General features: G+C 42.4%; 1 protein-coding gene across 1 annotated transcript; it reads left to right on the top strand.

Annotated features, from left to right (window-relative positions):
- On the top strand, positions 1 to 22222 carry LOC110562604 (flavin containing dimethylaniline monoxygenase 2). The gene is made up of 9 exons (XM_021659417.2): positions 1 to 136; positions 501 to 638; positions 9172 to 9360; positions 10303 to 10465; positions 11572 to 11714; positions 14319 to 14518; positions 15541 to 15896; positions 17617 to 17689; positions 18620 to 22222. Exons 2-9 carry the CDS (start codon positions 507 to 509, stop codon positions 18969 to 18971), a joined length of 1608 nt encoding a protein of 535 aa, XP_021515092.1. The 5' UTR covers positions 1 to 136; positions 501 to 506; the 3' UTR covers positions 18972 to 22222.
- The last annotated feature ends 4186 nt before the right edge of the window (positions 22223 to 26408 follow it).

Below are 26408 nucleotides of genomic sequence, written 5' to 3'. Positions count from 1 at the left end.
AAGTGCTCAAGCATGAGGAAAGCTCCTCCCATGTCTCACAGCCTCTTCCACCTCTTAAAAACTCCCATCTCTCAGGACACAACCCACAGAGGACACTCTTCTGCCAAAGGGACAGTGCTGAAAAGCACAAATAAAGGTAGGGATGGTGGCTGGGGGAAAATGCTGAGAAGGAAGCACTCAGAACTCTAGGGAATACAAGCAGCTTTGGCTCACAACCCCAGGGACTGCTTGGTTGAATAGCTTGGCGTGCTTAAAAGGATTTCTTCTTAATAGTAAGCCAAGACATTGTAAACAAGTTTACAATGACGGGTCATATGAGCAAACAAGTTTCCCTTGAGGAGAGGAAAAGATGAAGATTTGATCAGTGAAGCATTTTATTCAATTAGTACTGCTTATTAAATTACCACCAATAGTATGGAAAGGCAGTTACCTGACCACACTGTAGGATTGTCTTACCTTTGTTCTAGCTAAGCAGTAATGACTGATCAACTCATTGACAGGAGACAATGGCAAAGAAGGTTGCAGTCATCGGAGCAGGGGTCAGTGGCCTGATCTCTCTCAAGTGCTGTGTAGATGAGGGTCTGGAACCCACCTGCTTTGAGAGGACTGAAGACATAGGAGGACTGTGGAGATTCAAGGTAAGTGAGACTTTTCTTATCTTAGAATAGGCCTCCCTGAAGTTGCAAGGCGGTTTATGGGCCTTACTGAAAGACTTCTTAAGCAACTTTGATCCAGTTTTATTTTTATTTATTGATGCAGCTAACCAGGATGTGAACTCAGCCTGGAATCTCTCCCAGGTCAATACTGTGCCAACCTGTGTGATCAACTCAGGGATGTAAGGAACCTTCTCTTTAAAGCCTAGTTATTACAGAACAGCCTATGTTTTTGCCATTTTCCGATATGCTGATTAAATAATATCCTAATATTAGAGAGCATTTTATGAACTAGAAGTAATTAGAATTGTATTTATGACACCATTTCTATTTGTTGCGCCGAACGTTTCTTCAGAGAATGGGCACCTATCACTCCTGACTTTGTTTTTCTTTGGAAAACAAATCATGTTTATGTACTGGGCTTTCTGGCTATATCCTAGCATAACTGACATGAACCTCCTTATTAGGTATTCTCTATTAATCAAAGCCATTCTAGTTATCCAACCTAAATTTTCACAATACTAGCTTCCGTTCAAAATTTTATCAACAGGTTCATAGACAACTATAAAGACTTACGGCTTGTGAGTGTAAATATTTGCGTTCCCTTCTGATAGTCGGAGCACATGTCTAGCGTCTTATGCCTAGAGAGGGTGAAGCAGGGGAACTGGAAATTTGAGGTCAGCCTGGGCTCCATGACCTGTCTCAAAAAGAAAATATACTTGTTACCAGATATACAGAGTCAAACTCTCCTGAAGTGATGAAGCCTTTAATAATGAAACAAGTGGCAGAGTACACAGATGCCAAGTAAAAGTGTATTCACCCAACAATGGAAACACAGAGTTAATGACGCAGAAATTGACCTTTTTTAGATGAGCAGCTTTATAGAGAGAAATCATATCAATATCTTGATAACCACTGGTTGCTAGAATTACAACTTTTCCCAAGAAAGTAATGTGTGGTCATTCCTCAGTTTGATAGCTTGTTATCTTCTCTGCTGTAGGCTCATACACAGGATTTTCTTTTGTATCTCCATATATTTTAAATTATAACAAATTTAACTTTTGTTTATTAATTGTTATTGCATATGCATGTGTGTATGTGCGTGTGCATGCATGTACATGAGTGTGTGTGTGTGTGTGTGTGTGTGTGTGTGTGTGTTGTGTGTATGCCAAAACATGCATGAAAAGATCAGAGGACAACTTTCTAGAACTGGTTCTCTCCTTCCACCCTGACACGGGTTACAGGGATTGAATTCACATCATCGGGTTTGTCCTTTAGGAGTTTTACCAGCTGATCGGCACATACCTTTAATCCCAGCACATCTTTCTGAGATGGATCTTTCTGAGCTCTAAGGCAGCCTGGTCTACAGAGCAAGTTCCAGGACAGCCAGAGCTCTTACACAGAGGAATCCTGTCTCAAAACAAACAAACAAACAAACAAAAAGTTTTGCCCATGAGCCATTTCAATGGCCTGAGACAGATTTAATGTATAAGCCTTAATATCTAAGCACAAAGTGCTTCTTATTTGTCACTAATCTGTTAGCCAGAGAGGTGAACGTTAACTTTGAATAATATGATCTAATACATTTCGGGAAGGTGGTTCCTACCCCATAGCGCGTCCATGACCCCATGACAGTGTATCACATTTCAGAACCAGAGATAGTTTCTTATGTATTTGGGGGGAAATAGAGTAAAACACAAATTAGTTAATTCTTATTGTATAAAGTTAAATATATCATTTCTTAGCACCTATAATGTCACATGCCAAATTCTCTCTTAAGACTACAATACGATGGACAAAGATAAAGAATTTTCACCTCTCAAAGGCGTCCTTTTTGCAGAGAGATACACTAAGAAAATTGAAAGGCTGCCTCTTGGGCCACATTAGCATCTTGGACACCAGCAAGCAGGACTTCCAAGAGGAGAAAACTCTGGAAAGGATGCGATGGGCCTCCATGTTCATCCTCCTCTCAGCTACACTGTCCAAAACTTGCTCTAAAATAGATTATTAACTGATTCCCACATTGACACAGAATCCTTTGTGATCACATCTAATGCAAACAACTTAAAAACAAAACAGAAAAATTAAAATTGAATCTCTGCCCCTTGCCTGGCTTACATGGTGCCGAATTTTTCTGGAAGGTTCTCCAGCACCCCCTGGTGTCACCTTTGGGATACAGGCAGGGTGGGTAATTACATAGCTTTACGCTTCTTCCAGGTAAGAAGCACTTCACATGCATTCTTTTTCTTCATACTTTAGGGGGCAGGTCTTAAAATTCTCCTCACTGGTGGCTGAATAGGAAGCTAAGTTTTGTGATAAACAGTTTGACCAGAAGGAACACAGCTGAAAGAAAAGAATAAAAATAAAGGTCTGTGTGAGTCTTCGGCTCTCACTTACTGAAGAATTGGGAGAGAAAATGAAAACAAAACATGATTTTTCTACAGTCATTAACTTATTCTGCTACTGGTACCCTATTGTCAAAGGGAAATTGCTAATATATATTGTTTCCTATTGGGAATTTTTATACATGGATCTTCTATCTCCCAGCAAAACATATCAAGTTATTTTACTCAACCGTCACATTATGGTCTATAGATTTCTTTCCATCTCCATTTCTTTTATCTATAATCGCCCTGAAATATTACCTTAACATATGACACGTGACTCTTCTAAGATCTACTCCCAAGACATGTGCTCCGACTATCAGAAGGGAACTCAAATATTTACACTCACAAGCCATGAGTCTTTATAGTTGTCTATGAACCTGTTGATAAAATTTTGAATGGAAGCTAGTATTACGAAAATTTAGGTTGGATAAATAGAATGGCTTTGATCTCCAACTTGACAAATTCTTTTGGACTTATCTATTTCAAGATAAGAGAGCTGCTGGACACCGCAATAGGCATCAACCAATGAATCACACATGGTCACTTCCCTCAACAAATCTGTAATCGATGGTCTAAGTCTTGCCACTCTGATTCACTTTGTACTTCACCTGGATACCCACACCCCCCCACTAGAACAATTTAATGCTACATCTTCTGTATTTACAAAACAAGACTAACGTTGGCATTTTCATGTAGATCAGCCATTTTATACTCATAAAAACCTTCCACATTATTTATTAATAAACCCGATTTATCTATAAAGCCAAAGATAAACATCTTACCCTTTGTGACTGGCTGGTAAGAAATATAAATCTTTCTCCCAATCAGTGGCAACACCTCTGAGAGCAAACATGAGCAGGCTCCCCATCACCTCACTCTTCCCCTCACATTCCTGGGAGTGTTCTATATGTTGCTGAGTCATATTGAGTTTGGAACCCTCAAATAAAACCATGGGGTCTTTTCCATCTGAGCAACTGTTAGCCCAACCCCTTATTTTCCTGTGCTTGTGGAATGGGTTTCTAACTCTGATGAAAAAAAAGTTCATATCTATAAATAGTAAACATTCTTTAGTTTGTTTGATCTTGGACAAGAAAATTTTATTTGAAATTTCAATTTTCTGTCATCTTTGCTAAACCAACCTCTTTGGGGTATACAAAAATATTGTCAACTAAATTTATCTCTGTCAAGGTTATTGACCAAAATATTGATCCCAAGCTCAGGCATGATAATCCAGATCTGTAATTCCTACACTTGGGAGGCTCAGGCACAAGGATATCCAGTTCAAGACCACCGTGGGTTACATAACAAGTTTGAGGCCATCCTTGGCTACACAGTGATTCCCTGTCTCAAAAAAAAAAAAAACAAACAAAATGTTGATCATAAAAAGATAAAGTTGGTACAGGGAGTAGCTGCCAAATGAGGTTTTCATTTGGTGTCACCTCTATACTGACCCTAACATGTCCTTGCTCCATTTATTGTTTGTGTCCATCACAGTTTTAGTTGGCATCTGCCTGTTTAGCAGCCCATTCTGTTCACTTAGGACATAACATTAATTAGGCTCCTTCGTGTCCTTTCCAGAAGAGATGACAGTCAGCCTTACCCTTGCAGAACTTGAAATGCTTTCTTAAATAAACTTATCTCAGCATAATTCAATATAACAGGCATTTACATCCTAGTGGCTATTTATGGCATCATGTTTAACATAACCTAGGTGTACCTCTCCAGGCAGTCAAATATGTAGTACTATGGTCATATAGGCATAGTTATTAATTGTGTGAAATATACTTTGATTCTTGATAACAGTTTTGAAGAGGTGATGTTTGCATGCATAGACTAGAAGAACGTATACTTTCAGGAAAAAAATGAAACAAAAACAAAATACAACAACCAAAGAAATAATATGTTTTTAAGCCCAGGCCTGGTAGCATAAGCCTATAATCTGAGCTACTCCAGACCCTGGCTGAGCTAAGATCATAAATCCAACATCTACCTGGGCAACTTAGTGAGACCCTGGCTTGAAGCAATTTTTTTCATAAAATACTAGGAATATATCAGTGTGTGAACACATGTATGTACTTAGATGCATAAGGCTCTGAGCTTAATCCCAGTTCCTCAAAGAAAAGGGTAAAAAAATTTTTTTATGCATAAAATAGAATGACATTTATAGTATGCTATCAGAAAATCCGTTTTTTTCCCCTTAATGCTATTTGATGTCCATTCAATACCATCAAGTTTCTTCTGCAAAGACAGAAAATGCTAATGACTGACATCAGTCGTACTTTTCATTCTTTCAACAAAGGTACTAACTGAGCACTTGATGCTATACTAAGTGCTGGAAACAGCAATGCACAGTCTTTGCCGACACATGTGTGCACTTCACAAAGAATCACTAAAGATGCCCCTACTGGGGCACAGTTTTGCTGAGGCTGTTTCAGAAGCACAGGATCTCTAGAGAGTAGAGGTGGCTTCTATGACTGTGATGGCTTTCCTTGTCCTGACCATTAGGAGGGATCATGTGAATATGGAGAAACACAGTTACATGCAAAACAACTAGCACGTGAAAGGGTATGGGAGCTTAAATCTGCTTCTGTGAGAACAGAGTCACAATTGTTAGATCTCTGCCTGCTTCAGGACGTGGCTGGTGTATCCTGCCCTACCTGCGGTGGACTGGAGCTTCCCCTCTCCCATAAGCCCTTCACTATATAATCCGGACATTTTGGTTCCTCTTGCCCTTTTGCCCTTGGCCTTTCCTTTCTCCCCCTTCCCCTTTCCACTGCCATCTTCTCTCTCTCTCTCTCTCTCTCTCTCTCTCTCTCTCTCTCTCTCTCTGTCTTTCTCCTACTCCTCTTTCTCTGAGTGAGATTGGTGAGGCCAATATGGCGTTTCATCAAGGAAAGGGCTAGCTTCAGGTATTTATCATTCACTTCTGAGATGTCCACTTTCATTTTACAGGTCCTAAGTGGTTACTTTTCACCTTGATAGTCATCCTTCCAAACTTCAGATGTTAATGCCTTTTCATTTTCCCAGAGTCAAAGCCGGTTCTTGCTGAATTCACTCAGTTCCACTAATACGGTTTTAGGAAATTCTGAACATTACAAATTAGCAAAATCCTTTAACAACAACAACCACAAAAATATGTGTATCTTAAACAAGTAAACTATAGCAAATTCGACTAGTCAGGAAATCAGGCTGTTTTTATTTTTGCATGAATATCACTGTAAACCACTCTCATCTCAGGAAACATGGGGGTGGGAAGACCCTTGGAAGGCTCTCTGGGTGTGTGTCTTTATCTAGCAGAGAGGCCTAGTCTCTCTCCTCCCTCCATCTTCACTATTACAGCTCCAAGATCCAGATGTATTTTAATTCAATAGAATAATAAGCTCCACAAAGGCAGAAACTGTTCTTGTATTGTTTACTTCCTGTCCCCAGCTCCCAGCTCAGGCTTGGCTAAGATAAGTGTTTGATAAGTACCTGTTTCTTAAGTCAGTATTAATCATCATCCCTTTACAACTGTGAAATTTCTGCTAAATTTACATACATTTGTCCACACATAGACTTCTACTTCAGCCAACTAAAGGCATGAAGAAGCTCTTACAAAGAATTTGGCATGGGGCGGGGGGGGCGGTGCAGGGGCATCATGGGGCTTTAGACATGCTAGATAAGCATTCCACTACTCCCAACCAGGCATCGCTTTTGTCAAAACACTGCTTTTGCCAATCAACTCTACAAAAAAGATGATCTCTTCCTCTTCAGAAAAAGACTATGATACTGTCACTGTTTTGGTGATAATCTGTAAAAGTGAAACTTCAAAAGAATTTTTCAGCATGCCCCTAAAATCTGTGTTAGGATCCAGAAATTGGAAGGAGCTCTTCTCATCTTCGAATCCTCCTTTAAAACTGTGCCCAACAGAGAGCCCAATTGCACCACCAGGCAATGTATTGATTCTTGGGAAAGTCCTAATGCTTTGGCTCCCATGCAATAGTCTCCGTTCAGATGAGTGTAATATATTTCTGCCTTGGTAAGGATCCTTCTCGTGGTCTATTAGCAACAATGAGAGAGGCAAAGATTGACTAACCACATATTTGGAGGCAGGCATTGTGCTAAGCACATTATCTAACCTCTGTAAACCTCATAAGAACTGTTTAATGTCTGTGTCATTAACCAATCCCACTTCACGTGGGAACATGAAGGAACTGGATTGTGTAACTTGTCCGTGTTTGCAGAAGCATTAAGAGAAGCAGTGGGGATCAGCCCCGTTGGCAGGGTCATAGGATCCTCATTGTGTGCTCAGCACTACTCAAAATTATGTAGCCTTGAGAGGGAGAAAAAAAACACACACACACACACAGCATTTCTTTGCTTAATGAAATATTTCCTATTTTAAGACTGTGGTGCCTAAGAAACCCAAGTATTCAGTCTTGCCAAGGACATTGTGTTCAATTATGCCCAAACAGCCAGGAAAAAAAATGTTTATACAATATGATTGTAGTGTTATGTAATTTTGAAGCTATCATTTGAAAACAAAGGCACCATTACTCATCTATTTAAAGTTCAAATCATCATATCCCTGTGTGTAGGTTGGAAAATAGTTCATTCTACTGTAGCGTGGTTTTGGATTCTATACATATACATAGTTTCCAATAACAGCACCACAAACTCTCTCTATCCAGAGACCCTAAAAACTGCATACTCTTCTCTGAGCCTTCTGCAACTGGAACAAAGTTATTATCTGAGTTTAGATTCTAGTCCAGAAAAAAAATAAGCACACTACTCATAGGGAAAGTCCTATCATAGGCACAAGAGAATAGAAAAATGAACAATGAACAAATGAGAAAAGATGAGGGGGTAAGGGAGAAGGATGTTTATAAATATATCTACACTTCACAAGAGTTCTGATTATTTCTCTTATAGAGCCTGTGCTGAGGGTGACCGATACGTTGTAGGTGACCCTGATATTAAGACCCAGTGAGGCCTCATACATACGATACTTTCTAATCAGACAATGAAGAGTAAGTCACATAAGCTTGCTCTTTTTAACTCACCTAGATCAAGTACACCATCTTGCAGGACATCCATGTGTAACAGCGAGTCACTGTGCCACTTCTTTTTTTATCAGCAGAGTAACTGATTCCCTAATTAACCTTCACTGCCACAGTGAACTGTGATAGTATCAATGCTGTGGCTTAATGGCATCCTTCAAAACAATGCACCCTGCTATGGAGCACCTCTCACCTCCCTGCCTCCCAGAGAAGCACACACTAGTCCAGAATTTGCTCTTTGGAGAAAAAGGATCTGTTTCTGCCTGTAGATTGCAATCCATCGTCAAGGGAAGCCAGGCAGGAGTTCAAGGCAGGATGCTGGCTGGCGCCGGCAACTGAAGCAGAAACCATAGAGGAATGTTGTACGCTAGCTCACTTAGCTTGCTCCCTTAGACAGCTCAGGCCCATCTGCCCAGATATGGCATAGTACACCGTGGGCTGAGCATCAGGAGAAGGTCCTGCAGCTATGTCCACAGGCCAGTGCCTCTGTGGAAAATTCTTTCTTTCCAGGTGTCTGAGTGTATATCAGGTTGACAGAAACTATGACATTTGGTGTCAGTACTGATCACCTGTATTACTTGAGGAAGAATTGATTTGAATAGAGCACAAAATAAAGACCCATGGGGTCAAATCAAGAGGCAAAGACTCCCTGCTCCTAAAACACTCCTTTAATTTTAAATTCTGTGTCTAACCTTCCAGGATTTATTAATCCCTAATAGGTAGAGGGTCAATAAAGCCTCCCTAGGGAAATTTAGGAAGGAAGGCAGCTTTCACAGAAACTGGTGTTGAATAGGTGGATGAAAAACAAAACAAAACAAAATGAAACAAAACAAAAAAAAACTTGTCTTTACCCCAAACCCAGCAGTGCTGAAAACACACTCACTGAGCAGCATTGTTTGTCAATAAACAGGTTCATCACACAGAATGATGGAACCAACACATGCTGCCTCTCAGCACCCAGACTTTAATCAGGATACATCAGAGAAAGAGATTCACATTGCTAAGGGGGTTGGATTCCGGAAGAAGACTTTTAATATAAGTAAAACTTGTGTTAAAAATCGTTACCACTGGTTATTTCACCTGTTCTTTTAGGAAAACGTGGAAGATGGCCGAGCTAGCATCTATCACTCTGTCATCACCAACACCAGCAAAGAAATGTCCTGCTTCAGCGACTTCCCAATGCCGGAGGATTTTCCCAACTTCCTGCACAATTCTAAACTCCTGGAATATTTCAGAATCTTTGCCAAGAAGTTTGATCTCCTAAAATATATCCAGTTCAAGGTATTGTATGTAGTGGGAAATGGATTTCCCTGCTTTGGTTCAATTCACACTCAAATAGAAAAGTGACTGTAAATGAAAGAAATTAAACTATCCCACTTTGGTGGGTTTGTTGAACATTCTAAGCATCGTGTCATACTCCAAAAGGAGTCTCATTACTCCTGATATTTTTGATGGTACATATAAACAGGAAAGGAAACCATCCATTAAAATTGAAGATTTAAAAACAAAAATAATGTTAAAACTACCTTTAAACCATTCTCCCATTGACTGCTCCAAGCCTTGCATCATCTTGAGAGGATATTTGAAACCATATCAAACTGTTTTCTTTTTCTTTTTTCTTTTTTTTTAGTTCTTCATAGAAATGGGTTAAGGACCCTGTCTTACTTTTCATTTATCTCCTAATTTCTTCTCTGCATGTACTCAACAGCAACAGAAGGGTGATCAGATCATTTCGAATTATAGTTGAAACTACTATTTCCTGTACTTTCTACAAACAGGAACAACAACAAAGAAACACATGTTATCATTAAGCACGGTTCATTGTTAAATCTGAAATCGCATTTCTGAATAAATAAATTAATGGGGCCTATTCTCAACACATTGTACTTTCTTAGCAATTTTAGCTTTATAAGTACCTGGCTTGTGATATATTGATTTATAACAGCTGCTTTTTATGGAATCTATATTTGTAAATACTGTTAAAATGTCCGGTTTTACCTCTGATGGTTCCCCTCCAGTTCCTGGTAGATCCATCCTGTGAATCACCATCTTCTAAGGATATGCTTTGTTTGCCTGCCAAGGGATAAGAAGGACCCAAAATTTGCCTTCAGAGGCTAGCAGTGAACTCAAAAAAAAAAAATGGGTTACACATTACATTCACTGCATCCCTATTCCAGGGCCCTGCCAGAGTAGTTAATGAGGCCTTCTCTGTGTTTGTTTAAGACAACCGTCATTAGCGTGAAAAAATGCCCAGATTTCACATCTTCTGGGCAATGGGAAGTTTATGTTCAGAGCGATGGCAAGGAGCAACGAGCCGTCTTTGACGCAGTTATGGTTTGCAGCGGCCATCACATTCAACCTCACCTGCCTCTGAAGTCCTTTCCAGGTGAGGCTGGGGGCTTTGCTGCCTGGAGCAGTAGGCTTCCAGGAATCTTACAAGAGGTTTGGACAGAGGCAGGGTTTGCTGGTATGAAAAGGGAATGATAGTAAGATTGGGGTACGGGTGGAGGACAGAAACCCGCCAAACACCATCTTTGTTTCTGTTGGTTTCTCTGAGTCTTCATGCATAGCTCAGCTGACTTTCTCCAGCACCATTACGTTCTTCCTAGAAATTCAAAGAATTCTCACAAGAAATCCATCCTCCATGAGAGGTCCTTTTAGCCATATTCCCATCCTGCTTGCTCTGTCCTGTCAACCCCACGTAAATTTGCCACATCCTTGGGGCCTTTCCTACCTGTCAAGGGTTACTAGAAAGAATTCCTGGAAATGCACACTGAGATAGGGAAGAGATGAAGGGGACGACAGCTGGAGTAGATCCCTGGAGCCAGCTCTCCGATGCCCTAGACTTTCCTCAGAGAGCACTCTCTTCCCGGAGTCTTCAGGGGAATCATCCACCACAGTGGGTCAGAACCAGGCTTTGTATGAAAAGTGCCCACACTGAAAGCAAAGAACATTTTCATGAAGCCGTACATTCCTGGGAAGTACAAAAGTGGCTAACTGGAAGGGCACAAAGAGATACACACATGGGTAGCCATCAAATGGCTACCGAGGCACTCAATGAGGAACTTCTGCAGGCCTGGCTTTAGGCCTTCTCACTTTTACTGGCTTTTGCAAAATGATAAATACTGTTCTAACTGTTGCATGATTACAATAACACTATTTCAAAATAGTTTTTGAATGTACCTACTATGTGAAAGTTGAGTGTCATTAGACTGTCCAAAATAGAATAACTAGGGAGAAGGCAGCACCAGGCTGTACAGCAAAACCATTTGTTTGCCGCTGGTGAATACACACACTTAGCCCTCCCACATGGCCCTTATATTTCTTATGGAACTTTTATTCCGGATTGGATAACTCACTATTGTAACTTCTGTAAGAGAGGAAGTGAGAATTCAAAAGGGGAAAGCTACCCAGGCAGTTTTACTGAAATTTCCTTCTCATAATTGCTTACTTACTTAAAAGCTCACCGTTGCCCTCTTCTTCCTCCTGAAGGTATCGAGAGGTTCAAAGGCCAGTATTTCCACAGCCGCCAGTACAAGCACCCAGCTGGCTTTGAGGGGAAACGCATCCTGGTGATTGGAATAGGAAACTCAGCCGCGGACATTGCCTCTGAGCTGAGTAAGAATGCCGCACAGGTGCGAAGCTTTGGCTTATCTTGTACTTCGGGGAAGGGGTGGGGAGAGATGACTGGAACACACAGTTGTACACCAAAGGTCCATTACTGGGTAGGTGGCTGCCTGTCATAATAGCACAGGAAATCTAGGAGCCAAGAAACCAAATCCTGAATCCCACCTCTGCCACTAACTAGCCATGGATCCTAGAACCAGCTGTTCTGTTTCTCTGAGCTGTGGTGCCTCCATTTTTTTTTTTTTTTTTTTAATGAAAAGTTTCAACTAGATATTCCTGGTCCAGAAGGCTGAATTTTGACTCGAGGGACCTAGTGAGAAAGTGTCCTGTTAGTTTTTGTTTGATTGATACATGATTTCTCTGTGTCACCCTGTTTATCCTAAAACTCACTCTAAAGACTAGGCTGGCCTGGAACTCAGAGATCTGCCTGTCTCTGCCTCCCGAGTGCTGGGATTAAAGGCGTGCATCAACAAGTATGACCTCACCTGTTAATATTTTAAGAACTGACTTCTTAGAAATTTAGTGCAAGGGCCAGGAGATAGCTCAGTTACAAAAGTGCTTGCTGCAGAAGCATGAGGACCTGAGTTTGATACCGAGAACCTGTATTTAAAAAAAAAAAAATGCATGGTAGTACACAGTTGTAATCCCAGTGTTAGGGAGATGGACACAGGGAGATAGCCAAGAACCTATCTACTTGGAAAGCTCTAGTTCAATGAGATACCTTGTCTCAGATAGATGGATAGACAGAATGATAGAGAGAGAGATGGTTAGAGAGAGGGATGGATAGAAAGGTAGATGATAGAGAGAGAGATGGTTAGAGAGAGGGATAGATAGATAGATAGATAGATAGATAGATAGATAGATAGATAGATAGATAAGGGAGGAGATAGGTAATGTCTAAGGACAACAAGGTTGACCACTAACCTCCACATGCACATCTATGCATGAGCATCTACAAACACACAAACATGAATATACATATGCACACTAAAAGATATCTAGTGTACACATGAGCTATATTTGAAATATAATATTCAATTATCCTAGCACCATGGGAAGAAAAATTAAATAGTATGACTAACAACTATGACCATAATATTTAGATCCCTTTGTGGCCTTCCCAACATTTCCGTCTTTGCGCCTGCCCAGGCTTGGTCCCCACTGAAGGAACAAAGAGTCACATGGGGCAAGATGAGAAATGACCAGGAATTTCAGAAAACAAACCCCTTCTAAACAGGCAGGCCTAGCAGAGGACACTAGAGGTTCTTTCCCATTACATTCACTCTCAACAGGGCATGAGCCAAAAGCCTGTCAACACCACCCAGCTTCAGCAGCCATGAGAAACTATAATCATGTCCACAGGTAGAAAACCTCTCTGGTTATGCCAGAAAAAAAAAAAATCCCTGTAATCTCAGGCCCTGGGAAGCTGAAGCAAGAAAATCACAATTTTGAGGCCAGCCTAAGCTACATACTGAGCCTCTGTTATCAATAGTGAATACACCAAAACCAAACTTTCCAGTTCTGAATCCCATAGTCCAAGGGTGTGAGATGCCTAAAACAAACATGTCTCCTCAGTAGATTAATAAAGGAGTTACATTGTGACCTTTCACAAACGCAATTCAAGATTTTGTTAGTGCCAGCCTGGTGACAAAGCAGGTCACAAACACAAAATAGATGATAGAGATAGAGAGACAGACAGACAGACAGATGGATAGTTAAAGGAGAGGAAGGGGAGGGGAAGGGAGGAGAGGAGAGGCACTGGTGGACTGGCCAGGATAATTAGTCCGAAGGTTTTCTCATTCCTCCAGGACACTGTCTGGGCTCTGGGGCACTCCTCAGTAGGTGCAAGTTACTGGATAACCCTGTCAGGACAGAGTTGCCAAAGAGAAGTAGAAAAGGAGGACCACACCTTGAGGTCAAATACTTTTAAAATGGAACCTGGGGCCTGGAGAGATAGCTTAGCAGATAAAGTGATTCTTTCACTAGCAGAGGACCTGGGCTTTGACCCCCAGAACCAGAGAGGGAAGTAGGGGAAAGAACATGACTAAAAGTCATTATTATATAAATGTATGAGACCATTAAACAATAAAAAAGAGAAGGAAGGAAGGAAGGAAGGAAGGAAGGAAGGAAGGAAGGAAGGAAGGAAGGAAGGAAGGAAGGAAGAGGGGGAGGGTAGGGAGGGAAGAAAGGAAGGAAGGAAAGAAAGAAAAGAAGGAAGGAAGCAAAAAAGGTACTTGGTGACGAATGCTTCCCATGCAGGGAAGGCAAATAGAGGCAGATTCCTTGGCACTGGACAACCAACCTAGCCTAACTGGTGAGCTCCAGGCCAATGAAAATCCTATCTCAAAAACCAAACAAACAAAAGAACAAAACCAAGAAGGATAATAACAGGGATGACACTCAAGGTTGACCTCTGACCTCCTCACACACACACACACACACACACACAGATACACATACTCACACACCTTCACACACGAACACACATACACTGAACACAAATCAATACAATAAATAAAACTGAGCCACCTGTGCCACCAAACACCCTTCATTTCACCTGTAGAAGAGATGCCTCCCAAGGGTCAACTGCTGCTGAAATCTCTGTTCACCAGGTGTTTGTCAGCACCAGACACGGTTCCTGGGTTCTGAGCCGAATCTCTGAAGATGGCTACCCTTGGGACATGGTGTTCCACACTAGATTTAACTCCATGCTCCGAAACGTCCTGCCACGCACCATCGTCAAGTGGATGATGGAACAAAGGATGAATCGATGGTTCAACCATGAAAATTACGGTCTGGTGCCTCACAACAAGTACTGTTATTTTTTTTCTCTTTGTGGTATGCTCATTACAGGCAAGGTTGCCCGATGTTTCCCTTCTTTGCAAAGGCCCACTTTGCTAGCACGGTAGTTCAAGCTGTAAGGCAGATGTGTAATCATGTTGGCCCTGGAGTTTTAACTCCAAATTTGTACTGTGTATCTTTAACAACAACAACAACAACAACAACAACAACAAAATGCTTAAGAGGTTGGAATAAACTCAGAAGCTGCTCCAGAAATCAGGGTTGGGATAGACTGGAAGAGCTTTCTAACACTCAAGACAGTCCAGCACTGGAGAAGGGTCCTCAAGAAGCTGTGATCCTCTTAAATCTCCATGATGGAAAAGATGGCTCTCCATCTAGGTCAGCCTTTGCCACCAGTATGCCCTGAAGGCTATTCCCATGAGAACACATCCCTTCCTCGTGGCCAAAAGATAAATATTTGCTGATATTAAAATAAACATTGTGGGTGTTTGCCTTTCTTCAGCTGGTAACTGTCCCCTCCCCTGAGGAGGGGGAAGACAGTCAGCATCTTGTAATAGATGCCGCCACAAACAGAGTTTCTGTGAATATTGGGATCAGTAAACATTGGCAAATTTCATTTTATGGATTGATTCTCACACTGATTCCCACAGTAGGTCCCATTGCTAGCGTGGTGCATTTTCCCCTATTTATTATCAGGTAGAGATTAAAGGAAACTACCAAATAAGGAAGACCAGGTAGCATAAAAATTGAGAGAGGTAGCAGCAAATTCAGAGATTAACTGTAGGTCCTGACATCAGGCCCAAGCCGCTGAAGATGCTTCTGCCTTGGGGTTGTTTTTACTTTTATCGTCGACTTGCTTTCCTTTGTTTATCAAGGGAAGAGACTGTCAATATTTGAATGAGTCTAATAACAAAGTCCCTTATTTTCAGAGCCACCCCTAAAAAGAAAAAAAAACTATGGGGGGAGGGGGGTGGCGTTGAGGATTCCTCTGTCAAAGGCCCCTCCGAATGTGCTCTTTCCTGTGCACCTCAGATACCTTCTGAAGGAACCTGTATTGAACGACGATCTCCCCAGTCGCGTGCTGTACGGAGCCATCAAAGTGAAAACAAGAGTGAAGGAGCTCACGGAGACGGCTGTGGTTTTTGAGGATGGCACGGTGGAGGAAGACATTGATGTCATTGTCTTTGCCACCGGGTATACGTTCTCCTTCCCTTTCCTTGAAGACTCGCTCGTCAAAGTGGCGGATAATAGGGTCTCGCTGTACAAATCCATGTTCCCGCCTCAACTGGAAAAGCCCACCCTTGCGTGCATGGGTCTCATCCAGCCTCTGGGCTCCATCTTCCCAACTGTAGAGCTTCAGGCGCGTTGGGCGACGAGAGTTTTCAAAGGTGAGTGGAACGTACGAGTTAATCAAAGTGGAATTTTTACTTTTTTTTTTCTTATCTTATAAAACTTTACTTAAGAGAGAGAGAGAGGGAGGAAGAGAGAGAGAGAGAGCAAAGGACAGCAACTCAATGGGGCGTTGTTTCTCTGCTGCCACCTTGTGGGACATGGAGGTAGATGCCAGGTTGGCTGCACACGGGCATGGCTACCCACGCTGAGCCAGCTCTCCGGGACAAAGTTTTAAAATGTTTTCAAGGTTTGTCTCTTCTCATCCATGCAGCACTTTACCTTCCTTGGAAGGCTATTGTTTTCCTGTTTTAGGGCTTCAGTTCTGTTCAACAAAAATCTCATTTACCACCACAGCCTCATGCTGAGATCTGCTCCGTCAGAAAGAAATTTAAACAAGTCGTTTTTAATAATATGACAGTTGCTCTGATGTCAGAAAGCATGATTTGGGAAGGAAAGGAACCCGGCATGGTGACAGAAGGGCATGGGGTCCAGGGAAGCTTCCCGATTTCTGGGTTTGTCAGGAACAGAAAGGGGGACTGTCTGAGCAAAAGACACAGAGGCAGGGTGCCTACAGAGCAAGTTCAATCCAGCTAGGGATTCCAGAAAGACTTTCTTAGAAGGAAAGAAGGAATAGAGGGAAAGAGGGACAGAGGGAGGAGAAAGAGAAGAAAAATAGAAATCAGATCTTCCCAAACCTAGCGTATCCAAGAACTGTCTACCTGACCCTTCGGGAGCCATACTGATTAAGTCTGGCCTGAAAACCTGGAATCTGCATTTTAGAAAGTTCTTACATCAGAGGCACTGGGGAGGAGGTATTCTGGAAGAAAAAGAATTGTGTGCTTCACATGTAAGGAAATTCCATCAGGAGTTCGGAACACAGATTTAATAATTGGGAACAGAGACTGGAAGACCACTGAGAAAGAAAGCTCCAGCGTTCCTCTGTGCTAAAGTATGATGCAGCCTGGGCCAGAGCTGAGATCCAAAATGGAAATGAGAGCATATATGTTAGAAGTTGTCAAGGAGAAAGCCAGCAGGGCACGCTGTATGGGTCAGTGTAGGAAAGGAGACTCAAGGACAGCTTGCAGGACCCAGCACTGGAGACTGTGGCTGAGACTGCAGACAGGAGGGCCTCCATGGCAAACTGAGCTTTGGACTACTAAAGTCTGAGGTGCTAGATGGCTGGCCATGTGCAAGAATACGGCCATTTTCCCCCTCCGAAGCCCGAAGGACGCTTAACCCCAGGAGACAGGCTCACACACACAGGAACACAGGATCATTGCACTATTTTAGGTAGCCAAACTGGGGCCATTCTCAGCTCTCAGCTTTTTCTCCCCGATTGTGAGTTCACCTCCTGTGTGCCCTCTTTCCTTAATCAAGGAGCTAGATGGATCCTCCCAAAGGGCGAATCTAGTCTTGCTACCTCATATAGGAAACTCTACTGCAGGCTCCTGCCCCTGCCAGAACAGAGCCTACCGCACCTGGCATAGTTTCTCAGGCATGCTTCCCTTCTCCAGCCCCTTCTCTGGCTTTCCAAGCTCATAGTTAACGCCATTGCTCTGCTCTGCTATGGAGGTCTCGCCCCCAGAGTTCAGAAGCATAGAGGTCCTGCCTGGTGTGACATGACTGAATGGCCAAAACTTTAGAAAACCACTGCTACACAAATCAATGCCATCGAATCACACTCACTATTCAAAGCACATCGTTTCTGTTTCCTAGGCTTGTGTAGCTTGCCTTCGGAGACAACTATGATGGCGGACATTGTTGGGAGGAACGAAAGAAGAATTGACCTGTAAGCACTTTCCTTATAACAAATGGTCTACACGGAGTAGGGTATCACAATGATAACGCCATGGTAGCATCATGATCTGACTGACTGTTAGAGATAGCTGATAAAGACGCAGTCCTGGGTCACAGACCAGTCCAAAGGGATCAAAGATTATAGAGATGAGACTGAAAATTTGTAATCTGATGATTTTTTCATTCGGTTCTTAGACATCCTACTTTAAGAACTTATTACTCAAAAAAAAAAAAAAAACCAAAATAGTGCCAAGTCGGAACATCTTCCCTTGGGTTAATCTCATTTTCCGTTTTCTATGTATGATGCTCCTGTGAGATTCTGTATCCTCTCAGGTCACCCACAGTCAGGGAATGGGATGGGGCATTAGCCTGAGGCACTCTCAGAACTTACCTGAGTTTGTCAGTTTGGTTGAGGTGGGATGGCGTTTGACAGTAACCAAGTACTCTTGGGAAGCTGACTTGAGGCTTTACAGACATGAGGAGTTATCTCATGTTCAAATTCGAACTCATCTAACATACGCAGGGCATCTAGTAGACATCAGCCAGATTACAGGGTACTTTAACGACGTAACAGAAGAATACCTTGCATGCCTTCTCTGGAAGACACTATCTCTTGCCATCTCGGGTGTTTGCATCAAATCCTGAGTCATACATTCTCTCTTGGAGACTTGCCGCAGCTTAATAAGTAATAAATAAGAGTCACCACTTCAATATCATTACATTTCTAGAGTCTCCATGAATTTGTCTATTTTGTGACCTACTCATCAAGCTGAGCCTCCTGATGGAGCCTCCCAGAGATTCATTCAAAACCCATATCTTCATACACTCATTTCTTTATTCTTTAAACAGCTTTTGAGTACCTCATAATAAGATACAACTTAGAACATTTTATGAATCAGCACTTTTTGTTTACTTCATTAAGGTTTGGAAAAAGCCAGAGCCAAATTCTGCAGACCAATTACATTGACTACCTGGATGAACTGGCCCTGGAGATAGGTGCGAAGCCAGACTTCGTCTCTCTGTTTTTCAAAGACCCTAAACTGGCTGTGAAACTCTACTTTGGGCCCTGCAATTCCTACCAGTACCGCCTAGTTGGACCCGGGCAGTGGGAAGGAGCCAGGAATGCCATCCTTACCCAGAAGCAGAGGATCCTAAAGCCCTTGAAGACCCGTACTCTGGAGCCTTCATCTAACATCCCAGCGTCTTTCCTGCTCAAAATCTTAGGGCTTTTTGCTGTTGTTCTGGCCTTCTTTTTCCAACTTCAGGGCTTCTAATCTGTCAGCATGACACTTTTGTTTACCTGTGTCTCTTTGAAAAAAAAAAAAAAAGGCTAAAGAAATTACCACTTCATTATAATTTTTACAGTTCAGGGGAACAAATTATAGAGAGATTAGAAGAATTGGGGCTAGATGAAAAGCTAAATTTGAGGCCATGGAATATCTTTGCCATTCTACTTTTGCCTTGAATTCACCAGTCTCCAAACAGTATTAGACAATAACACCAGCTCAGATAGATAGTGCTTCCAGACATGGCAAGTGTGAGTTATACCTTTAAAAGAAAACAATAAAGGGCTGGAGAGATGGCTCAGAGGTTAAGAGCCCTGGCTGTTCTTCCAAAGGTTCTGAGTTCAATACCCAGCAACCACATGGCGGCTCACAACCATCTGTAATGAGATCTGATGCAGGCAGAATACGTATAAATAAGAAATAAATAAATAAATAAATCTTTTAAAAAAAACAATAAAACTACGCATAATAAAAAAAAAAAAAACAAGTCATAGCTGAGTGTGTTGACACATGCCTTTAATCCTAGCACTTGGGAGGCAGATAGGTTGGATTACTGGACAATTTAAATTGTGGAAGATATTTCAAATACGGTACAGTATTCTCATTGCTGTTCCTATGCATACTCTGGCCACAGGTCCCAAGTACCAGGGTCGGCCCTGTTGGCGTGATGAGGAATCCCTCAGAAATACCAGCGGGCAAAAATGAGAGGACAGACCAAAAGCAGCGCCAGTGCTCAGACATACTTTAAGTGCCTCCTATTTCGAGCTGAGCAAATAGACACAGCTCCTGTGCGTTGATAGAGACGCTGATGCAAAAATGAAAACAATGCGCCCCAGCTACAACATCTAGATAGATGCTGTTTCTCACAGACTAGACGTTGTGCTATGTTCACGCCATGTATTTTACTTTATTTGGTTCTCACAGTGACTGCTAGATGGGTGTCACTATGATGCCATCCCAGAGATGACACCGAGGGCCACATGTTCTGGAGCATGCCCTAAACAGCTGGCCTTGAGATGAAGCTCCAAGGGAAGCCCGGTTTGTTGAGCTCTGGGACTAAAAGTTATAACCTCCCCCATGTAAGATGCTTATTTATGAAGACCCCCACTCTTGATAAAAACTTCCTAATCATTTATTTTGTTCAGTATAAGATTAAACTATAGTTCTACTCATTAGCATAAAGCTTGCTAAAACTATTGTAGAAAATGCACTTTGCTTGCCAATACAACCTGGCTAGTGTCATTTACAGCATTAAGTCTATATGCCAGCTGGATAATTAAAAGCACTTGGGCTAGGCACAGTGGTGTAAACCTTTCAGCCAGCACTCAGGACACAGAGTGGATCTCTGTGAGCTTGAAGCTGGCCTGTTCTACATAGCAAATTCTGGACCATCCAGGGCCACCTAGTGACACCTTATCTCAAACAAACAAATAAATAAATTCAAAGAAATTTAGAATGAAAAATACCTTTGTGATAATACTTAAAGTATTCAGTCCTCAGCTTTGGAAAAAAAAAAAAAAGACGAAATAACAAGAAGAAAGAAGCAGAAGCGGGGGGGGGGGGGGGGGGGGAGGGGAGCCTGGGGATTCAGCTCAGTGGTAGAGTGCTTGCCCAGCTAGTGCAAGGCCGTGGGTTCAGTCCTCAGCTCTGGAAAAAAAAAAAAAAAGTAATCACCAACATTTGAAAAAACGTAAGAATTAAAGTATACCTCCCAGGCAGATGAAAAATGTTACAATGATTAAGACAGTGCCTAGAAGTAGCATTATATGTAAGCAAGGCAAATGACAACAAAGTATTATCTTTGTCGTCTGATCAAAGGGGCTGGGTCATTTATAAGAGCCTTTTTTTGGAACTGAAGACCAAAGGAGATACAAGCAATTCAGCGCCAACAAACCCTGCGCAGCATAACAAACTCTGGACAATGAGCATTCCTGAAAGCAAGCCTTTCCAGGATCCGTACTGTGGAAGATAAGCTGTGCCCCGAGACAGGCCAGTGACTCCGCAGAGGGGACAAAGGTTGAAGGTTTAGCTAGATAGTTCTTCTTTATCCCTGCATGCAGTGCGTCTCAACCTTCCTAATCCCGCGACCCTTAAACACAGTTCCTCAAGCTGTGGTGACCCCAAACCACAAAATTACTTCATTGCTACCTCATAACTATAGCTTTGCTACTGTTATGAATCATAATGTAAATATCTGATATGCTACCCACCCCAAGGGGTCATGACCCACAGGTTGAGAATCACTGCTCCAAGCTCCAAAGCTTTTGTTGACCCTATTCTAAAATCTAACCCCCCTCTATCCAGCTATCTATCTATCTATCTATCTATCTATCTATCTATCTATCTAACTATCTATCTATCTATCTCCCCTCCCTCTCTCCCTCTCTTTCCTCCCCTCTCTCCAGTCTGACAGCAATCTCTTCCAGTAGACACTTGTTTCTTTAAAGTCCTCTGAATACCATTGCTGACTCAGGCCTGTTGGCAAAGCGCTTGCCTTGTAAGCATAAGCATCTGAATTTGAGCCTCAGAACCCACATTTTACAAGCCAGGTGTGGTCTAATCCCCCCACTGGGGAGGGAGACAGAGACGGAGCCAGTTTCCTGGAGATCCTGGCCAGCTAGTCTACTATGTTTTAGTGAGTTCCGGATCAGTGAGAGGCCCTGTCTCATCAACAAAAGCAGACAGCGCCTGGGGAACAATACCAGAGCCTCACCTCTGGCCTAGGTACTCCTGCTCGCATACACAGGCAGGCACCCTGCACACGCACATGTAACTGCACACACTTGAACACACACACAAACACATATATACAAACACACGTATACACAAGTTCACTGAAAGTTTGCCATTTCATTACATTGCGGTTAAGACTTTTTTTTTTTAACTCTACTTATAAACAAATTCCTTTCAAATTTCACAAATAAAAATACACTATATACATCTATGAAATTCTCAAAGTTCTCAAACAAAAATTACAGAAGAAATATATATTCTTAGTTATTGATGAAAAGCAGATTACTTGTGCCAGACAAGATGACTCAGCAAGTACAGGAACTTGCCACCAAGCCTGATGTCCTGAGTCTCATCCACAGGAAGAGAGAATCAGTTCTTGCAGGTTATCTCTGACCTCTGCCCGGGCACTCATACCTATACCCAAACACGATAAATAAATAGACTGCAGTAAAATAAATAAAAGCGGATTACTTTCTTTGTCAATTATTAAAAATCCTTTTCAATCAGCCTGGCATTGGTGGCTCATGCCTTTGATCTCGGCACTTGGAAGGGCGGAGGGAGGTGGATCTCTGAATTAAAGGTCAGCTTGGTCTACTCACTGTCATGGAAAGTGAGTTCCATGACAGCCTGGCTACACAGAGAAACCAAACAAACAAAAACAAAAAACTTTTCAAATCACCATATTAAATTAGCAAGCCTGAATAACAAAAATCAGCCAATGGGCACCAAAACCTCAGTTTTTAGGCTGGTTTCATGAGGACGTAGACACAGCCACTCATTTATCACCCTTACTTTTGTGCTTCAGCGGCAGAGTGAGCGGGTGTGTGGGCCGCAAACTGAGCTCTTTAGGGTCTGACCCTTTGCAGGAAGCATGCAGGACACTGCTTTACATGTGCAAGGCAACGCTCTAGTGGTTTCACATCTCTCCACTCATTTCATCATCACCACTGCCCACTGAATCAGCTTTGCCTATCACCCTGCATCTATGGAGGAAGAGATGAAGAATGCCTGTTAGGCTGATCATAAGTCAGTGGGGGAGGATTGCTTCTACTAACCCAAAACTATTATTAAATTAACGGCATTGAAAATTGTACAAGTCTTAACTTCTTTTCCAAATCTTCCGATAATCAGTTCTTAATCAAAATGCCTCTCAGAGGTCACTCAGTCTTCCTTTGCCTCTGTGTGTCTTCAACATGAAGCTAGCACAGAGCAACTTTCCAGGGTTGTTCACTCCAAACCACAGTTCGCAGACTGCCTGCTTCAAAGAACCTCACAGTTCTCATAACTTTTCAAACATAAAAAATAAATAAATAAATAATAGCCTGCTCAGTTGGGATCTTTGTTGTTTCATCAAACTTGGGAGCCGTGAGTTTGAAAAAGAGCACAAGCATTGTGTGGGGGAAAGAGAGAGATAGAAGGAAGAGGAGGAAGAGAAAGAGAGGAAAAGAGAGGCTAGCTGCTTTCAACCAGGTGTGCTAACACACATTTGTAATCCTGGGACTCAAAAAGCTGGGAGAGGGAAAGAGAATGTTGGAGGCCATCCTGGGCTACATAGCATGAACCCGATCCAAAACAGAAAGAGAGAGAGAGACACACACAGAGAGACAAGAGACAGAGAGACTAAAAGGAAGGGGAAAAGAGGGAAAGGAAGGGGAGGGGAGGGGAGGGGAGGGGAGGGGAGGGGAGGGGAGGGGAGGGGAGGGGAGGGGAGGGGAGGGGAGGGGAGGGGAGGGGAGGGGAGGGGAGGGGAGGGGAGGGGAGGGGAGGGGAGGGGAGGGGAGGGGAGGGGAGGGGAGGGGAAGAAAAGGATTAGTCCCTGGCTTCTCCCCTGAGCCAAATTCCTCCTCCACTTTGGTGCTTCCTGCTGCAATCTGCATTGTTCACTCTTCTGAACAAAATGTGAGCTGGTTCCACTCTCCTTCAAATCTCCCCATGAGAATTCCTTCCTAATCTTTCCTTCATGAGAGTTCCTTGGTTTCCTCTATAAAAACCAGATGTGTCCCATTTGTTCTGTACAGAAAAGCAAAGATAATCGTTACAGTGAACTGCCCAGGCCATGACATATAAAAGAATTCCAAACAACCATTCCAAAGCATGAAGGCTTTGAAAGCTTAACCCAGAGGAAGAGTCTTCTTTGAAGCCTGTCTTCTACCCTGGAAGCCACCCCTGACCTGGAACAGCTTTGGCCTGCTTCCCAGAAGGTGCAATGTGCTGACACAAAGTAAAACTCCCTTGTCCATCCTGCCCTATAACCTAGGATCAGATCAAAGCAGCTAAGGCAAGGCCTCTAAGGATTAGATTCTACTCCATCCAGGTCAGATGCCGATGTGAGATGAAACGTGCGAGGTTTTATTAAGGAAGATATCTGTGTCGGTGAGTAAGAGGAGAGCCTGGGAACGCTGGGAGAGTTAATCAGCCCACAGTGCAAGCCCGGACGGGGCCTCTGTGAAGGAGAGAAGGAAGAAAGACCTGGTGTAAACAGCAGAGACTGCTATGCAATGGAAGGAAAAGTCCTCGAGGTGCTGTTGGGATGTCAGAGAGAGGCAGAGGAAACCGTATTTCTGCCCTTCGAATCCAAACAAACCATAAAGACAGATCGCATTCCCATGCGGGTGACAAGAGTACTGACGCTTACACATACGACCATACTTAGACACTTAACCATAAACACTACAAATTCTGGGGCAGAATTCTACTCACAGTTAATGAGGAGCTTTGTTGCTAAATAGCTCTGTACTTTGAGCAGCTGGCAGGTAGAAGGCGATTGATTGTATAAAGGCATCGATTTCTCTTGATGTTGAGCTATTTCAAGGGTCATCAACCTTTGTGACCTAGGTAAAATACTCAGGGCAATGTATGACATCAATAATTCAATTTTACTTATATTTAGTTATAGCAGCTTGTCTTTAGACTCTCATCAAAATAAATCACTGTGCCCAAGTCATGTGACCTGTAAATGGGCTCATTGGCTTTCACATCCAGGACCACCCGCTCCCAAACCTTTACTATGTGAAGGCACACGGCGGGGCGGGGGGGGGGAGCCATTATATCTTTGTATTTTTTCATTAACTGCCTAAAATCTAAAAATGACATATCATGTCAATCAGCATATTCCATCCCTGTGCATCAAAGATGGAAATGATTCTAGCAGTACCATGAAGTGCAGGTTTTCAAAGGAAAAATTTAAATATTTATGCCTGGCATCATAGAATAAAATTGTGTTGATGTACCTAGAAATAAATATTACATTAATTTAACTATTACACTATATCTAAAGGATACTGTAATAGTTAAATTAAAGATCTAAGGATGGGAACTGCATTGTTATAAAAGATAGCTTCATAAGTGCTAGAGGAAAGAAAAAGCAAGACTTCAAGAAGCCTAGGTCCGGGCAGAATTGGATGAAAAATCCAAGTTATTTTTGAAATAAGGAAGGAATAGAAATAAGGGGGCGGGGGGAAATTAGCTGTTAGGATGGCAAAATGCTGTTGGGGCCAATGACACCTCACCTATGACCTTTTGAGCGCTCAGTAAAATGATTAACATAAATAGCTAACAAAAGTAAACTTTTCGAAAACCAGAGAAACTGAGCTCAAAACATAGGCTCTTACGGGGGCAGACAACAGCAGCAGAAGAACCCAAGATCGGTGAAATGTTATTAACAAGAAAACATCACAGAGCAGGAAACACAGGTCGGTCATGGTGACAGTGTCGAGCCAGGGACATGTGTCCAGGGACAGGAGTATACCAGCTGGTCCCCATTTTCGTATATTTTAAATGTGTGCTCTGGTTGTCTAAACTTCAAAAGCTTTCTTAAAGGGGTCTACCCCTCACAAGAGAGACCAGATTAAACTCCTAACTTCTTCGTAACATCATCGAGAAGCCTACACAACCCCCACAGGCTAGAGCCATTCATTCATCGAATGTTTAGTAAATAGTAATATGTATCAGGCAGTAGGCTATACCTGGGGATATCAACACGAACAAGGAAAAATGGAATGTCAACTTTTGAGGTTTAGCGAGTTATAAGGCAAGCTCTACAACACTGAGCTATATCCCTAGCCTTCTTTTTTAATTAAAAAACAAACAAACACACAAAAATAGTGTACAACGGGGCTGGAGTGATGGCTCAGCCTCTAACAGGACTTACTGCTCTATCAGAAGAACTGAGTTCAAATACCAGAACCCAAAACCTGGGAAGGTCACAATTGCCTTGAACTCCAGCTCCAAGGAACTCAGTGACCCCATCTGGCTCCTGGCTTCCATACACTCATGTACATAATAATAATAATTTAGAGGAGCGTGGGGGACTCAGTGGGTCCTCCTCCTTGTCTCACATGCTGAGTAAGGTTATTCTAATAACTAAGCAATCCCCACTGACCACAGACTCCTCAGGCAGGCACAGTACAGAACACTAGGGGACATGAGTTTTCTAAGTTACAGCTGGATACTTTCCTAGAAATTTTTCATCAGGCTATAAAGACTCCCAAAGAAATCCTTTTTTTTTTTTTTTTTAAGGTGGTTGTTCAGAATGACAAACAGGATAGACACCAGAAGCAGTGGAAGAGAGGGAACAGGATGGGAGTCTACTCTAGAGGGTTCTCTAAAAGGCTCCACCCAACAGGGAATCAAAGCATATGCTGAGTCTCACAGCCAAACTTTGGGCAGAGCACAGGGAGTCTTGTGGAAGGA

This window comes from Meriones unguiculatus, chromosome 11 (genome assembly GCF_030254825.1).
Source record: "Meriones unguiculatus strain TT.TT164.6M chromosome 11, Bangor_MerUng_6.1, whole genome shotgun sequence".
NCBI lineage: Eukaryota > Metazoa > Chordata > Mammalia > Rodentia > Muridae > Meriones > Meriones unguiculatus.
This window is presented reverse-complemented; position numbering and strand designations above follow the sequence as displayed.

Excerpts from the sequence above, each read along its gene's own strand:
- LOC110562604 (XM_021659417.2), top strand. The coding sequence starts at position 507 with ATGGCAAAGAAGGTTGCAGTCATCGGAGCAGGGGTCAGTGGCCTGATC. Across the intron at positions 639-9,171 it reads GAGGACTGTGGAGATTCAAG|GAAAACGTGGAAGATGGCCG; the intron begins GTAAGTGAGACT and ends CTGTTCTTTTAG. Across the intron at positions 17,690-18,619 it reads AACGAAAGAAGAATTGACCT|GTTTGGAAAAAGCCAGAGCC; the intron begins GTAAGCACTTTC and ends TACTTCATTAAG.